General features: G+C 42.1%; 1 protein-coding gene across 2 annotated transcripts in view; it reads left to right on the top strand.

The window, feature by feature from the left end:
- The first annotated feature begins 188 nt into the window (after positions 1 to 188).
- POFUT3 (protein O-fucosyltransferase 3) overlaps positions 189 to 17,308 on the top strand; it is a 58,799-nt gene continuing 41,679 nt past the window's right edge. The window contains exons 1-4 of one of the 2 annotated variants that reach the window (XM_016210821.2): positions 189 to 719; positions 9,392 to 9,493; positions 11,218 to 11,569; positions 12,921 to 13,215. In XM_016210821.2, the coding sequence (XP_016066307.2) occupies positions 11,489 to 11,569; positions 12,921 to 13,215 (376 nt within the window). In that variant the 5' untranslated portion in view covers positions 189 to 719; positions 9,392 to 9,493; positions 11,218 to 11,488. Of the gene's footprint in view, positions 720 to 3,509; positions 3,675 to 9,391; positions 9,494 to 11,217; positions 11,570 to 12,920; positions 13,216 to 17,308 lie in introns of those variants that run through there. The other variant, XM_087814159.1, reaches the window with a different exon arrangement.

The raw sequence follows: 17,308 nt of genomic DNA, 5'->3' as shown, positions 1-17,308 counted from the left end.
GGGTCCTCTCCGGCTGGAGACCCGCGACCCGCGCTCACCCCCCTCGCCCCGCACACTCTGTCGGCAGCGGTAGGGTCCTGACTTTCGAAATTCATGGACCAGATAATATTTAAAACTTTTTTTGGAGAACTAAACTTTTTCCAGCTTTTTATTATGACGGGGGAGGGGGGGGGCGACCTTTACTAGTTCATATCGTTTTTTCAAAAGAAAGGCCATTTTAATATCAAAAGAGTAAGAAAGGCACAGTCTCAGAATAAGAGGGGGCCCTTGCTTTGAACATCACATTAAATAATTCAAGTTAGCATCAGCAATGCAGTTTCGCTGCATGCAGGTGAAAACTGAATTGGAACCATCCTGTTAGAAAGCATTGTTTAGCACCGGTTTTTACAGCCAAACTTAGGTTGTAAAAACCAATGGGCTTTGACTAAATATCTTTGGGCAAGTCATAACCTTTATCAACCTTTTCATTCGAATAATGGGGGTGAGGACTAGAGGTGTGTTAAATGCATAAGGCTGGTTTCTGGACCTTGGAATAAAGCAATACACAAGCCCTTCTGTGTTAGGAAAAATCAAGTTTAAAACAATGCGGAAGGAATCCAAAGCTGGGCAATACTCCCCCTGCACCACACCACACTCCCCGCATTGTTTCAAGGAGGGGAAGTGGTGTATTTTTTCAGTTTGATTTGGGATATTACTCCTTCCCTGCTCACCACCAACAGGTGAGTCCTGTGAATAACCTTTTCTTAAAAAAATTGAGGTATAATTGACATACCTTTATATTAGCTTCAGGTATACACCATGATTCAATACTTGCATATATTACAAAAGGTTCAGCACAGTAAGTCTAGTTAATATCCATCGCCATACATAGTTATTTATAATTTTTTTCTTGTGATGAGAATTTTTTAAAAAAACATATCTTTATTGATTTCAGAGAGAGGAAGGGAGAGAATCATTATTGATGAGGGAGTCATTGATCGGCTGCCTCCTGCATGCTCCCTGCTGGGGATCAAGCCCGCAACCCCGGGCATGTGCCCTGACCCAGAATCGAACCACAGATTTCCTGGATCCTAGGTCAGTGCTCAACCACTGAGTCACACCTGGCTGGGCATGATGAGAATGTTTAACATTTACTTTCAGAAACTTTGAAATATGAAATACAGTATAAACTATAGTCACCATGCTGTACTTTATATTTCCATGATTTATTTATTCTATAACTGGAAATTTGGACCTTTTGACTCCCTCACCCATTTTGTGCACCCCCTCCTCACACACCAATCTCTTCTGTGTATCTTGAGCTCATTGTTTTCTTTTTGTTGTTGTTTTTTAGGTTCCACATATATGTGAGATCATGTGGTATTTGTCTTTCTCTGTCTGACTTATTTCATTTAGCATAATGCCCTCAGGGTCTAACCATGTTGTCACAAATGGCAAGATTTCATTATTTTTTATGGTTGAGTAATACTCCATTTGCTTTATCCATTCATTCAAAGAAGCTTGGGGGCCCAGAAGCATTTTTGTAATTGGAGCAATTTCAGTCCTTGCTAGGCTAAGTTGGGAGGACTTTTACCGCATACAATTTTAAAACCTTTGTGATCTTTCTATGTGGAATCTTAAGTTCATTCCATTGGTCAAAAGCCATACACATCATTTTTTTCGGACAACCTCTCTTCTACCTTAATCATGGCTACTTTGGGTGCGTCATGCTGCTGTGGAAAGATATGTTTATGATTCCTACTGGCTCTTTCATCTGGCTGAAAAGATTCACTAGGTACCATCTTAGCTCTTTTAGAGGTCTTTCCTAAAGATCATCCAGCCTCACCTTGAGGATCTTTTACTGGTTGGGGAGACTGGAGACGAGAACCAGTTTTATTTTCCAATCTGCTAAATTCTGATTCCTCTATATTCCCCCTAATTTCTGCCTATTATGTGGTCTTTTTCCCCCCTTTAACTGATTTCTTTTTGGTAGTACCTTATAATATGAGCTAAAATATGCAAACTGACCCTTTTAGCATTCTGTCTAGAAATTATTTTTATCCAGATATACAAATTCGATACTTTTATGAAATATTTTGTTACTACATAAAATTTATCATTTGTCCAGTTTGCTATGGTAGCTTTCTTATTGCTTTTTCCATCTTTGCCCACCACCTGGACCCAAGGCCAATGCCACATATTTTAGATTTTTTTTTTTACAGCAGCAGCCCAGTTCCACATGTTAATTTCTGTGTCAGTTAGCTACAGAAAAAAAGTAAGCATTTATTATTCATTGTCCCTGCACGTCAGATGGGGAGTTCTGCTGACCTGGCCAGACTTGACTGATCTGACCTGGGCTTGCTCACCTGTTTGCAGTCACCTTGTGGGTTGGCTTGTGTCTGACTTTTCTAGGATGGCTTCACCTTGGAGTGGGATTTGTGTGCCGTAAAGCGTGCATATATCTAGCTCTATTAGATGGTGATACACAGCTTTCCAAAGTGGTTGTAACAATTACACTCCCACCAACAGTGCATAAGAGTTCCATGCGCTCCACAACTTTGCCTTTGCTTTGTATTGTCAGTTTTAAAATCTTTAGCCATTTTAGTGGGTGCTTAGTAGTATATCATTGTCTTGTTAATTTGCTTTTCCCTGGTGTTTAAAGAAGCATCTTTTCCCATACTTATTGGCTCTTCAGATTCCTTCTTGGTGAAGTGCTGTCTAAGTCTTTGGCTCCTTCCCTCCTGCTTTTTATTGGATTCTTTGTTTACTGCATTGTAGGACTTCTTGGTGTATTCTGGATATGAATTCTTTGTTAGATAAACCTATTGCACATATCTTCTACGTGGTGAATTGTTTTTCATTCTCTTAATAATGCTTTTGATGAACCGAATTTACTTTTAATGATATCCAATTTATCCATGTTTTCCTCTGTATTTGGGGTTTTCTAGAAGTTGATACAATTATCATCAACCCATTTTTACAGAGAGGATAATTGAGGTGCTTGGCACTGGAGCTCTGCAGGACGGGACTAGAGTGAGGCAGGCCTCGGGCAGCACTCGCGTGACTTCAGTGCCTCCTCAGATTTTGAGCCCTACAGGCCTCACTTGTCCTGAATCAAGTCCCAGCCCTCCCACGGCCTTGAATTGCTCCCCTAGCTTTATCACCTCCTGTCTAGACTAGGGCAAAATCATTTTAATTGAGCTATCTGGATTTGGGACTCAGTAGCTTGAAGTCAGTTAGTTTAACTTCACCAGTTAAAAAAAAGACCAAATGATCATCGTGCTTAGTCTACCAAACACCGGTACCTGAATACTCAGGCCTCTGCTTGGCTTAGGTTCCCAATTTTGCTCGATAGGTGACTTTGAATGTGCTCCAGTCTTAGCTGAGTTTGAGCAGCAGAAAGTGCCCTGAGACGCGTTTTGGAAGAGTCTCGGGAGCCTCCCGGGAACTTGCCAGGCGGGTTGTGCTGGGCCGCGGGGCCGGCGGGCGGGCGGTTCCCTGCAACCAGGGCCCGGTTCGCTTGGACATCGGGGCATCGGTGAAAACCTGGATGCAGGATCGCTGGGCCTGGTCGCGCCCAGGGGTATCGCGCCTTTCCCAAATCCCCTTTCCGAGTCTTCGCCGGAGCCCCGGGCTGCGAACTGAAAGTGAGAAACCCGGCGGCGTGGGCCGAGCAGCCTCCTTCCCGCGGAGAGGTGAGTGCGCGTCACGGGGGCACGGTTGGTGGGGGCAGGGTCCAGGTGCCCAGGAATGAAGACTTTCCTGGTGCCCACGCGACTTGGGACGCTGCCCGAGGGGCTCACAGCAGAAGGAAACCTCTTCTCTGAGCCCAGAGGGAGTGTGTGTAAGAGAAAGACGGAGTTCTGTGCTGTTTTTGGAAACCCTGGGCAGTGCTTTGCAGAGACACTGCCTGAGACTTAAACGCATCTGGCTGCTGAAAAATCCCCGGGGGGAGACCGGTGGCACGCGGGAGGCCCCGCAGAGCCCGGGGAGGGCGCGGTTCCGACTCCCGGGATGCAGGTTTTTTCCTACCTCCGTCTGCCGCGGTCTTCCCAGCCCCACCAGTTGGAGAACCTGACTCTGCTGTTGTGTGCGGTGAATTGTCCCCCTCTTCCCCCCACGTCTTCACTGGGAGCCACTTGTTGCTAGAACTGTGTGCTGAAGTACTGACTCCAACTGCCCAGCTGACTGCAGAGCATTGTGCATTTAAAGGAGAAAATGCCCAGGGGAGCCCCCAGAGCTGCAGGCTTTGGTTATCTATATGCAAGCTGTTTCCTGGGTATTTTTGTATGCAATTAATGACCTCAGAATAGACCTCATTTTGTGTAAGATAAATAACATTGGTGTGATTTTTTTTTTTAAGGCATTTTTCTGGGGACCTTTTAATGAGTCGTATATAGCAAGTACCATGCAAAATGACTTTTTCTTAACACCACGGCTCCAACAGGCTGCTCCCTACTCACCGCATCAGCTCCTCGAAATAGTTGGCTAGAATGTTGCATAAGTGGTGACTTGGATTGTTAATTTCATTTGTGGAATGCATTAAATACGCCCGGGCTGGGCACCGTTTGGAATATGGCAAGTTGGTCTTCAAGACCCCATTTCCCTTAAACATTCTTCTCTCAAACTGAGACACCCGTGAAGTTCATGACCAATCTTGGGCTTGCTAGTGACATCACACTACAGCTAGGGCATGGTTTCTCTGTGGTCTCGCAGATGGACGGTTTCAGGTGGGGCCTGGCCATGTGCCTGAATAAGAAGCCCAGGTATTTGCACAGCAGATCGGCTGAGCCACCCATCTGGACAGCACCCTGGCCTCAGTTTTGCAAGCCAGAGGCAGTGTCACATGGTAGCATCAGGGGATCATTCAGTCCCTTCCATTTTTGAAATTGCTGTAGTAACCCTTCGTCTGCTGTCTTCCTGCTAGATGGCAGTGTCTAACAGTGAATTAAATACAGTCTCAACTGCTGGTGTTTATTATGGCTCATCTTCTACTCTTCAGTTTAAAAAAGTAGTACGTTTTTAAGTTTTATCTTACAAACAGGACATTTTTGAAAAAAAAATTTAAACTGGTTAAATTTAGGAAATAAAAAATAGTTTGGACAAAATATAATGTTACTGATTTATCTATAAGTGTTGTTCATTATGCAGACATTTTCAACACATTTAAATGCCTTCTAAATTTGAAATGTAGAGTTGATTTCAGTAAGGCATGCAATACCTAATTCAGTTATCAGCATTCTACATTAAACATTTGTTGTAGTTCCTGAACGTGAGTTTTTAAAAATAAAAATAAAAAGCATTTTATTTACAATGTTTTAAAGATATTTATTTCTTTGAGAATAAAACTTGAGTTTTCAAAAGTAATGCTGAATTACTAAAAAGAAGAATGAATATCAAGTGGTCCTAAACTTGTTATGTAGAAATATTTCTTGTTTCATATTTCCAGAATTAGTTTATGTTGACGCACGTTGTCTTGATTAATGTCTCTTTGCTTGATCAATTTTTCTTCTGTGGAGAGTTTTGCTCTTGCACACACACCATTTATGGGACCAGAGAGCTTAATTTCGGGATGAAAACCCAGACGATCATCTCGTCTAGCCCTTTGTCTGTAGGCATGTGAAGTATTCGCCACATTTTGTCAGTGTTATTTAACCAGTCCCTCATTCGTGATTGCTTAAATGATCGAAGCAGATGAGATATTTTAATTCAGATCTGCCACCTACGAAAACTTACAGGGTAACCAATAAGCCCTTACTGGAGAAAGAACAGCAACTGAGAAGACCTTACAAGGAAAAAGATGAGAAAGAGTCCTGGTCTCCAAGGACTGACCCAGTTTTTTCCATGATACAGAACCTTCAGTCTGTGCCCCTACCTCATTACTTCATTTAAAACATCCAGTCCTTTTGAATACTTCTATTTGGGGATTTATACCGGTCTTTTTTTTTGGTGTGGGTATATATTTTTATTTAGTTCCTATATTAAATAGATCCACTAAGTGAGATTGTGTTAGTTCTGCATAATTTGAGTGCTTGGCTGTGTGTCTAGAATTTGAGATGGCAGCACCTTCAGTTCTGCAATGGAAATGTGAAGGTGTTTGGGCTACAACTTCTGTCCCTCCCTATTAATCACCTGTCTTGCTTGATTCACGTGGCCGCCAGTATCCCCTTCTCTCTCATTATTCCCTATTTGTCTTGCCTGAAATGTGTGCTTGGCTGAAGAGGATGACCTTCCCAGATGGAAATCTGCAACCCAAAGCACTCTTTACATAAAAATAAATGCTCAGCAAAATATGAGGTCCATTAAAAAAGACTGAGGGACACATGAACACAAATACATGTTAATAAAGAAAACTGGGTGAGAGTGGAAACTGTGCAACCATCACACACATTTGTCAGGTGCCCAAGGGACAGTTGCAGCATCAAGGAGGTCTTCTGCAGATCAACAAAATAGGTCAACTTTTAAATGTTGAACAAGTATTTTATAGGCCCCCAATAAAGCAGCTTTAGAAAGTGTCCTAAAGTCCCCCAGCTTCCTGCATCTGTCCACTGCTGTAATAGAAACAAGCACACAATGACATGGATCTCGATCTCCAGACTTGGTTTTGGGGAGGGTAAGGATTTCCAAAGTGGGCAGCCTTGAAAGTCTTGGAGAAGGGCTAGGGCAGTAAAAGAGGTATGGGTGTTGTAGGTAGGGACCAGAGCACTGAACAGGACGCTCCATTACAAAAATAGCAGGAACAAAGGGCAGGTATGGTCAAGAAAAAGGGAAGGAAGCCAGAGAAATGGAGTGTGGTCCAGGTTGTGTTTTCTAAGCTAACGAGATTCATGGGTATCTTGAAATCTTTGGGAAGCCTTTGAAGAATTTTAATCAGAGGAGAGAGAGCCAATTACATTCCAGAAGCAACTCTACAGCTAAGTGGAGAGTGCAAGGGGTCAGACTAGTGGGAACGTAAGTTATCTTTCTGGAGTAACCAAGTAGGAATCAATGAGAAGTGTTGTTGAGGACAAATACAGCTGAAGGGCAGTAGTTAAAAGGTGCCTGGAGAGTTGTCTGAAGGCCCTTAGACCTTTCCATCAAGCCTACCACATCATCTGTCTTCCCAGACAGCCACCATTTGAGGGGGGTTCTGAGGATTTATACATCATAAAATGAAAACGTATTTTGGGAGAGTCAAACCTACTTAAGAAATTATATTTTAGTGTAAATAAGTTAGGTAGTTAGATACATTCCTTCTAAAGACTCCCTGGTAGAACCTTATGCTCAGTTATGACAGTTACTTACTATCCGAACTAACTCAGCTGTTACTAGAGGAGAGAGATCAAAGGATTCTTCTCAGAGCTCTGTGTTCCTGCCTCACTTCTTTCCCCCAGCAGACACACAAACTGCCAGGGTAGGAAACTCCCTTGCATCACCTAGGGTTGGATTCTCATTTTACACTCAGAGGTGCAGGGCAGAAATCATCTCTTAGTCCCATTCTGAGACCCTTAACCTACCTTGGACTGGCCCTCATGGCTGAAATTTGAAGTTGGCATCCTCAGGCTGCTAAACTGCTGTAAGATAATCAGTCTCTCTTCTGTGCATTTAATTCAAAATTTATTTAATTAAAAATAAAGTGGGGACATTTGAAATTATTTTAGGGTGAAAGTGTTGCTGGTTTGGATGGAACAGCACTTGTAGGATAGGAGGTAGTCACTTTCAATTCCAGATCCCTCTCTGGGCAGCAGATGGCCGGCCCCAGGCAGTGCACACCAGCTGCACAATGCATTTTTAGGAGCTCAGCTCCACGGTAAAGAGCGTTGGCTAGTGAGAATCCACTTCACGTGTTGTCTACCATGGTTGTCTGAACAAACATGTATTGCCCCATCCCGGGGAAGGAGTGTTCTGAGGCGCCCTCTTGTAGGACTCTGCGAGTCACCCTGCGTGCAGTGATGAGACAGATGGGAGCTTTCCTCTTGGAGTCCCATTGCATTGGAGCTCATTGGCCTTCACGGTGCCCTCTGCAAGCCCATCTGTCCTACCAGTTGGGGGACTGCTGACTTGATGACAAGCACCTGGGTAATTAATACCATGTATTAGGTTGATATGCCCCAAGGCCTGGTTCATGGCTGCATGCTGTCAGTCATAATACCACCTACACTAGCTGGCTCTATTCTTTAGTAGTGGGTATTTAACCACAGCTTTGTCCCCCAGACCCCACTATACTTGCGGCTTTGGGTATATAACCTCAATTGAGATTCTTTGGATGGAAGGGAATTTGTAACCTTAAATTCTTCTGTCATAGTTCATACAGCCATGTAAAGACTTTAAAAGCCCCTAGGGTAGGCCTGAGCTTCGTAGTAGCTGTAATAACATCCCAAGCTTTGTCCTCACATTTTCTCTCCATCTTGTTTTGTTTCATTCCTGGCTCCTTTGTACTCTTAACAACTGACACTGGTTCTCCTATCTCTTTCTTTTCCACTGATCTCGCAGTCAGGTGACCTGATTTCCAGACCCACTTCAACCTTTAGAAACTATAATCTTGGACAAATCACTTAAACTTGCCGAGGCATGGTTTCCTTTTTTGTGGGAACTGAGAATAATACCTACCTTGCCTACTTTACAAAATGGCTATCAGTAAGGTTGAGGGGAGTGATATATCTAAAAATCTTTTTAAAATGATGTAGTTTTATACCTACTTAAGGTGGTAATATTATGTCATTACCTAATTTGAGTTGCATTCATTGTAGCTGTAATAAAGTGCTTTTGATCTTTCTGTTATGCAAGGGAAATAATGATAGTTAACATTTATTGTTTACTATGAATAAACAGAGACTTAAGAAAGATTTAGTAACTTGTCTAAATTTATGTTATGCGAAATGACAGAGCCAGGCCTGGCTGGCGTGGCTCAGTGGTTGAACATTGACCTATGAGCCAGGAGGTCATGGTTGGATTCCCCGCCAGGTAAGGGCACAGGGGGACGTGCAGGAGGCAGCCGATCAATGACTCTCTCGTCATGGATATTTCTATCTCTCGCTCCCTCTCAGAAATCAATAAAAACATATTTTAAAAAAAATGACAGAGCCAGGATTGGAACCCAAAGTGCTAGCTCCACCTTTTATGTAGTTAATAGCTACTAAGCCTGCTCAGTAGCAGGAGAGGTGCTTTTCAGGTTCTTAAAGATTTTTAGTACTTTTTTCTCTCTGTTATACCAGTTGACAGAGCTATTCCATGCAGTGTTGTTGTGTCGGCCCCCCCCCCCCCCCCATGATTCAGGAAGATAACCCGTGAGTGTGTTGGTATTATCTGGTAGGAATTCTGTAGCCTTAGTGTTGAAAAATATAAAAGAATACATGAACTTCAGAGTCTGGCTGGTTTCCGGTTGTAGTACTTAAATACTCAGAAACCTAAGCATATATGTTCTTTTTTACAGGTGAAAGGAAAGAAACCATTATTTGTACAGTTGATCCTGGAAAATATATGGAGTTTGTATGATGCTGTCTTTTAAATGCCGTCTTTTAAAGGTTAATCTTGAGTAAGTTACTTTACTTCCTTCAAATTCCATTTTCTTACCTTTCAAACTGAGGATATAATTGCTACTTCATAGAGTTGGGAGGACTGGATAAGCTCATGCATGCTGGGTACTTAGGAAGGGCCTCATGATGTCTCTTTTTTGGCAAAGTGAGTATTTCTCATTTCGATGTTCCAGTTGATCGGCAGCAACATACTTTATATGATTTCATTTCTCACTTAAAGATATAATAATAAAATTATAATAATATTTAAAAACAAGATAGCAAAGAGTCATTGGACATTTATGTACCAAATTCTGAAACAGTGTTTTATCATCTTATATAATTGTCACAATAACTCTTGGATTAGGTAGCATTATCTACATTTTGGAAATTCAGTTATAGAGAAGCTAGGTTAAGCCAGCTGTGGAGTTGAGACTTGAATCCTGCAGACTGAGTCTAGAGCTCATCCTCTTAGTCACTGTCAGCCACGGGAATTCCGTGGATGACAGAATTCTGCCATTTCTGACACTAAGAGTCATTTTGTTGCTGAGAGGAAAAAAAATATCCTGGACTTAAGTAAATCAAGGTAGATCCATTAGAGGGGAGCACACCTTTCAGATCAAGGTTTTTAACCTGAATTCAACATCATTTTTAGGTGCCTAATTATATCTTTAATTCTCTAGCTGAGAGATGTACAATCGGACCTTAGAATCAGACCTTTGGAGCACTTTAAAGCACCGCTCCACGTTGTAGAGGAAGTGTGATCCTTGCTCTGTCCTGAACTCCACAGTGTCATTTGCCCCAGACGTTTGACTTTATAGAACCCCAGGGATAAAAGACATTCTGTGGGACTTCATTCATTTTCAAAACTTTGGAAAATATTATCCATTTCAGGTAGATGAAACTTTTAATTCAGAACTCCAGAGATTCACATTGCTCATATAACCCCTTGCTTTATTGCATGTGCCATACAAATGAAACAAATCAATAATCATAATTCTTTTTTTAAAAAAATATGTCTTTATTGATTTCGGGCGGGGGAGAGGAAGAGAGAGAGATAGAAATATCAATGATGAGAGAGTCATTGATCTGCTGCCTCCTGCACACCCCCTATTCGGGGTTGAGCCCACAACCTAGGCATGTGCCCTGACTGGGAACTGAACCTCGATCTCCTGGGTTATAGGTCAATGCTAAACTGCTGAGCCACGCCAGCCGGGCAATTATAATTCTTTATGTTTTGGCTGAAGTTGTTTTCCTTGGGAGGAGTTGGGGCCAATGGATCATTACCTGTTTTTGATCAACGCCTGAACTATTTATTTATTTATTTATTTATTTATTTATTTATTTATTTATTTCCCTAATTTTTACAGGAGTGGGTGGATAGTGCTTAGTCCTGGTGATTTCTACCCCACTTCTCTGCTCTTTTGAAACCTAGACAGAAGGAAGGGACTACATATAAATGGCTTCTGGAATTCAATCTTCTAGCGGCAGAGAAAATTAAGTGAAAAGTGAATTTTAGACTCAAGAGAGCTGATTGTAGATCTGTCACTGTGCTCCAAAGGGCTGTATGACCTTGAGCAAGTTGCTTCACCTCTCTGGGCTTGGTCTCCTTGTCTATGAGTGAGGACTTCATGATTTCAAAGGTTCCTTTTAGCTTTAAAGTTTTGGGTTTTTACGTGATAACCCTGAAAGACTACATTTATTAAGTCTGTACTGTGGCTAAAAGATGATTCATTTATTACAGAGTTTTTTGATGCCTTCTGGTCTGAAGAATCTCCAGCTGCTCTGATGATAGCTTAAGAAGATTGCATGCTGTTCCCTCTCAATGCCATGCCAGGTCCCCTCGGAACCTCGGATCTCAGTCCGTCATGGAGACCAGGTCCCAGCAGGAGTGGCAGTGGAGGAAATTGGCATGCAGATGGTTCCTCCACGTGAAGTGGTCTCGGGCTATGGGCCGACAGGAGAACACCCGGTAACCAGGCTCACCCTCTGTCAGTCACCCAGGGCAGGGCGGCATGGTGCGGATTCAGAGGAGGAAGCTTTTGGCATCCTGCCTGTGCGTCACAGCTACCATCTTTCTGCTTGTCACACTCCAGGTACCCAGAACTTGGGCTGTGCAGTGCTGATTCCTGGGCCTTCGCCACCATTCCTACCCCACCCTGTTCTCTCCAAGTACTTTACATTTTCTGTTATTTCTCAGGATCAGGGATTTTCTGTCTAAGGCACTGGAAATTCTTTTTTAATAGATGAAAGTGAGGTTTAATGAGTGGATGTGTCAGGCAGAAACAAAATCAGTGACCAGGGGATCAGCTTGTGACTCTCCTGGGGTCCTGGTTTTGGAGGAAAGTATAGCTCAGCCTGTCTTATTGGGTCGAAGTTGGACGGCTCCCTCCAAGTCCCCTCTTGCGATCACTTCTGGAAGATGGCACTCTTGAGGAAGCAGGGACTGTTTTTAGGACAAGATAGTCTGTTCCGCAGAACACAGACAGCTGCCTGGATAAACTTGTCATTCTTGACATATGCTACCTGCCCCGTGATTTTCAACATTTCCCATCTTAATGAACCAATTACTAAAACTCTGCGGCACACCAAAAAATATATTTTTTGCCGATCTGACAAAAAATAGGTATGAGTGACTTTTAAAAAAAAACAGGTGCTTATACTTGTATATAAGGATTTCTGGTACCAAAAATTAACTAATCAGACACAACTTTATTATGTGACATGACCAATAAGCTGAAACTCTGTTATATGACCTGTATAGTTATGGTTCAAGACAGGGCACTCACACCGGTGGCTATGGCTGTGTTGTCTTTTTTTTTTTTTTTTTTGACAGTCTAAGGGAAAAGAGGTCAGTGCCCCTCACTAAATAGTCAGGTATTGCATGTTTTAAAAATTCTTGCATCACACCAGTTGAAAATTACTGTACCAGACCAAGGACTGTGAATATGTTACCTTTCAAGGCAAAGTGGACTTTGTAGATGGGATTAAGGTGACACACTTTGAGATGAGATTATCCTGAATTATCTATGTGGGCCCAATGAGAACCTTGCCCGGCTGTGTTCAGAGAAAGATGTGGCAATGGAAGGAGGGTCAGAGAGATGTAACATTTTTGGCTTTGAAGATGGAGAAAAGGGGACCATGAGCCAAGAATTGTGAGTGGCCCTAAAACATAGAAAAACAAGAAAATGGATCCCCCTTCTCTTGAGTTTCCAGAAAGGAATGTCATAGCCTTGTGGATGCCTCAGTTAGCCCAGTGAGACCAGTTTCAGACTTCTGACCTTCAGAGCTATGTGATAATTAATTCGGATTGTTTTAAATTGCTGAGTTTGTGGTAATTTGTTACAGCAGCAATAGAAACTTAATAAGAGGCTAAATCATCAAGATAAATGGGAGATGTGCAAAAGGAAATTAAACAGTCTAACTCTGATAATAACCGTCTTTTAGGTAGTGGTTGAGCTGGGAAAATTTGAAAGGAAGAAGTTTGGAGATACCAATCTGCGAGATGGGCGCGCAAAAATGGAGGAAGAACCTACCGGTCCCTACCCTCTCCCTAGGAACGACGCTCTGCCCCTGAATAGGAAGAAAATGTTGGAAGCTGACAGCTACCCTGTCATGCTCTGGTGGTCCCCACTGACTGGGGAAACTGGCAGGCTGGGCCGCTGCGGAGCAGATGCCTGTTTCTTCACGGTCAACCGGACCTACCTGCATCATCCCACGACCAGAGCGCTCCTCTTCTATGGTAAGGAGGGCTTTTGCCTTTCTCCCTTTGTTTGCTGACATCCTTCTCGAAAGCTGAGGTTCTGCTTGCTTCCCAAGGGCGAGATGGTGGGCTCGCCTCGAAACACGCCAGCATGCTTGATTTTCTTTGCATGTGCTCTCGGCAAGGCCTGTGCATTTAGCAAAGATGATAAACATCTAAGCTTGACCAACGCAGAGGTGGTTAGCTGGGCCACCGGTATTTATGAAGAAGAGATATTTCTTCTCACCTTTTCACAGTTGGGTCCTGTGCTTACTGAATTTAGTTTTGAGGGAATTGGGTTGATGGTATTGCTGATATCAATTCAGAATGTCACATGATAATTGCCAGGAGATTTTGATGACCATAACGGATGTTTAATTGGACATAAGCTAAGCACAATGTTCTTTATTTCATTAGTCAGATGAATCAGAAATGAAATAAAAAGATTGCTCAGAATCAACTTTCAAGAGCAAGTTGGTATTCATCCCTTCTTAGGCTGATTATATGTCATGCTGGGATTGAAGGGTGACCAAACCCAGCGAGGGGGAGCTAGTAAGATGCCAGCAGTTGTTAGAAATCCAGGGCTTCTGGGTGATGAGTGGTAGGAATGAGGGGGAAAGAATGCACATTAGCAAATGTAGGCAAGGTTAATCAGTTAAGTTAGGGGGTCAGTGAAAGGAAGCCTGCTCTATCTAGACTGGTATATATGTGAATGTATTTGTGTATGTGTACATGTATGTGTGTGTGTTGGCTTTGGAGAGGCAGGACTGAGACTGGGATGTAGAGCTGAGCCATTCTTAGTGTTCTGCTTAACAACTTAAGGCGGGAAATGGGTTCAGTAGGAACCAGGAAGAAGGTAGGATATATGCCCTGCTGTTGGTCAGGGTTACAGAGCAATGGGCATCAGTGCCCTGGTGTAGGTAGGGAGCTGAGGACATCCCAGGTGCTTAAAGATCCAGATGTGGAGTCCAGGTCTTCCCCAAAGGTCTGCTAATGTCGCATCCACTTGCTTTCCACCTCCGCTCTTGAAAGGGAATCAGCATAGCTTGGGGGAATGAGGGATATTTTTGTATAGAGAAAGGCTAATGGCTGATTTGTCCTGAGGGCAGAACAACTACCTCAGTTGTATCAGATGCTATTTTGAACATCATTTGATTACAGGTTCCATGGAAGGTGTAATGAATATGTGGAATTGTATCCAAATTGTATTCTTTTTCTAAAATCCAAAGAATTCTGAATTCTGAAACATAAAGCTCTGAGAGTTTGTATAAGGAATTATGATTCTCTAGCTGTGTTTGCTTTGAGATGAAGCAAAATTAAATGTTCAAGTTTCCCAAACTTTAACAGAAGCCCCTAGAAATATTTCAGTTATACACAAAGAAGCATAGATAATATAATGGGTACTTAAAAATAAAATAGTAGGAAACCCTCTGTGAGCCCCTCCCATCCCATTTCCTTCCCTCCTACCTCAGAGGGAATCATGATCCTGAAGTTGGGGTGTGTGTGTGTGTGTGTGTGAGTGTAGACATACACAGTAATATAAATAAGAGCAAAAAATTTTAAAAATTATGTAAGTAGTGTAATATGTTAACTTTCCATCACTTGTTTTTTCTCTTACATGGATTTTGAGGTTTATCGATGTTGGTTGCTTACAGCTCCAGTTCATTCATTTTCACTGTTGTATAGTATTCCATTGTATTTATATATCACACTTCATTAAGTCATTTTCTTGTCATTGGACACTTAATTATTTTACTTATGACAAACAGTGCTACAATAAACAGTCCATGTACATGTGTGAGATTTTGTGAATTTTATACCCAGCAGTGGAATTATGCTCATTAGCTATTGCCAAACCAGTATCCAACGTGGCTGTATCACCGTCACTGTTTTTGAAACATTTAAAACTTTGTAACATGTTGTACATGAACATAAAGCTCTTATATTTCCAAATAGTGTGCTTAGATTATTACTTCTTGATTTTTCAGTTTAAACATTATGGAAGATGGGTATTTTTAAGTTTCCTTCCTCACCCCTGCCCCTAACATGTGCTCAGTATCCTGTCCAAAAAGTCATACATTTTAGATGGGTTAATATTCAGTGTTTGCATCATTACGTAGTCACAGTGAACCAAGACTACTTGTAGGGCACTAAGATTCCTTTTCCTGCAGAACTTATTTGCCCTGGAGTAGCATCAGATATATGTATGTATATATATATGTGTGTGTGTGTGTGTGTATATATATATATGTATATATATTTATTGATTTCAGAGAGGAAGGGAGAGGGAGAGAGAGAGACAGAAACATCCGTAATGAGAGAGCCATTGACCGGCTGCCTCGTGCATGCCCCCTACCGGGGATCAAGCCTGCAACCTGGGCATATGCCCTGACCGGGAATTGAACTGTGATCTCCTGGATCATAGGTTGATGCTCAACCGCTGAGCCACGCTGGCCAGGCAGCATCAGATATTCTTAAAGAAATGTCTCCAGAGATTCCTGACTTGCTCTCGTCTAGGGCATTTGTCCTTTTTGTCTGGTGCACAGCTGCTGCCCTGGCTCCCTGTCATTCTGGGGGTTCCTTGTGCTTCCCTCTTGTGTTGGATTTTCTGTTAGTTTTATGCCTTGCCTTCCTCATTCTTGGGTTTTGTCTTTATTTCTGTGTGTTGTGAGAAAGCTTCAGGGGAGGGAAGTTTTTAGAGACTCTGTATTTGTGAAAATGTGTTCATTTTACCATTACTTTCATTGATGGTTTGGCTCAGCATATAATTCTAGGTTGGAAATTCTTTTCTTTCTAAATTTTAAAGATAATTTTCCCGTCTTCTAGCTTCCAGTATTATTGCTGAGGATTCCAAAGCTATTTTGATTACCCATCCTTTGTGCTTTTCACCAGTTTGGAAACTTGATAATAATTGTTTTGGGTGTGTCTTTTTCCATTTATTAAGGTAGGTATTTAAATATCTGGTTGCCAGGATGTCTTCAAAGCAGTATTTAGCTTAGTAACTTTTCCAGGACTCACAGATGTACAGGTTCACACACTTAATTTTATTAGGACAGTACGATTCGAGTCTTCTCTCAGGGATGGACTTGCCTCCAACCAAATTCCCATAAGACTAATGTGTTAACCAGGTTGCTTCTGGTTTGATTTTTGTATCTCAGATTTTGTTGCTCTCCAGTTCCTTAACCACCGATGACTCTCACTGAGAACTGAATGTATGCCATTTTTATTGTGCTGGCTGTCAGGGTTCTGTGCAGTCTGACTCAACAGCCTCCTAAACTATCAACTAAACCCTATGGTCAAAAGTCAAAGTGGAATAGTCACCAATTTAGGCAGAAGTCACAAGTGTCCCTGACTTAGCAACATTGTCTATTCCATTTCTACGTCCTGGAGTGTCCTTTTTATATTTGTCCTGTCAAAATAAGGTACCGAATACCTACCATATGTTTAGCGATGTGGATGAACAATATAGTGTCTGATGTCACAGATTAGTATCTTTTGGACAAAGATACTACCTAATGATAATGCAGGGCTAAATGGCATATATACCATAAGGGAAATGCCAGCAAATCTTGTGGAATTTCAGAAAAGGGAGAGAGCACATAGGATTGGAGGGATCAGCAGAGGCTTCCTAAGACCTCATTCATAAAAAAGGAAATCTGCAGTGAGCCTTGCGGGATATTGGAATTGGATTATGTTGGGATTGGAGAAATTTCAGTATGAAGAGCGGCATGAATGGGGGCGTGGAGGTAAATTTTATGGGTGATACCTGAGGTACAGTAAGCCTATAGCATAGTTTTGTGTAAGAGAGAGATAAAGATTAAAGGATATATTGGGACTATAACATGGAGAACCTCGAATGTTGGCTTAAGATTTTTTTTTTTTTTAAATATATCTTTATTGATTTCAGGGAGAGGAAAGAAGAGGGAGAAAGAGAGATAGAAACATCAATGATTAGAGAGTCATTGATCAAGCCTGCAACCTGGGCATGTGCCCTGACCAGGAATCGAACCCCGATTGCCTGGATCCCAGGTCGACGCTCAACCACTGAGCCACCCCTGGCCGGTTGGCTTAAGATTTTTTTATCAAATTAGGG

Source organism: Miniopterus natalensis, chromosome 2, assembly GCF_054644295.1.
Source record: "Miniopterus natalensis isolate mMinNat1 chromosome 2, mMinNat1.hap1, whole genome shotgun sequence".
In the NCBI taxonomy this organism is placed as follows: domain Eukaryota; kingdom Metazoa; phylum Chordata; class Mammalia; order Chiroptera; family Miniopteridae; genus Miniopterus; species Miniopterus natalensis.
The sequence above is the reverse complement of the archived record's forward strand: the minus strand, read 5'-3'. Positions and strand labels throughout refer to the sequence as shown.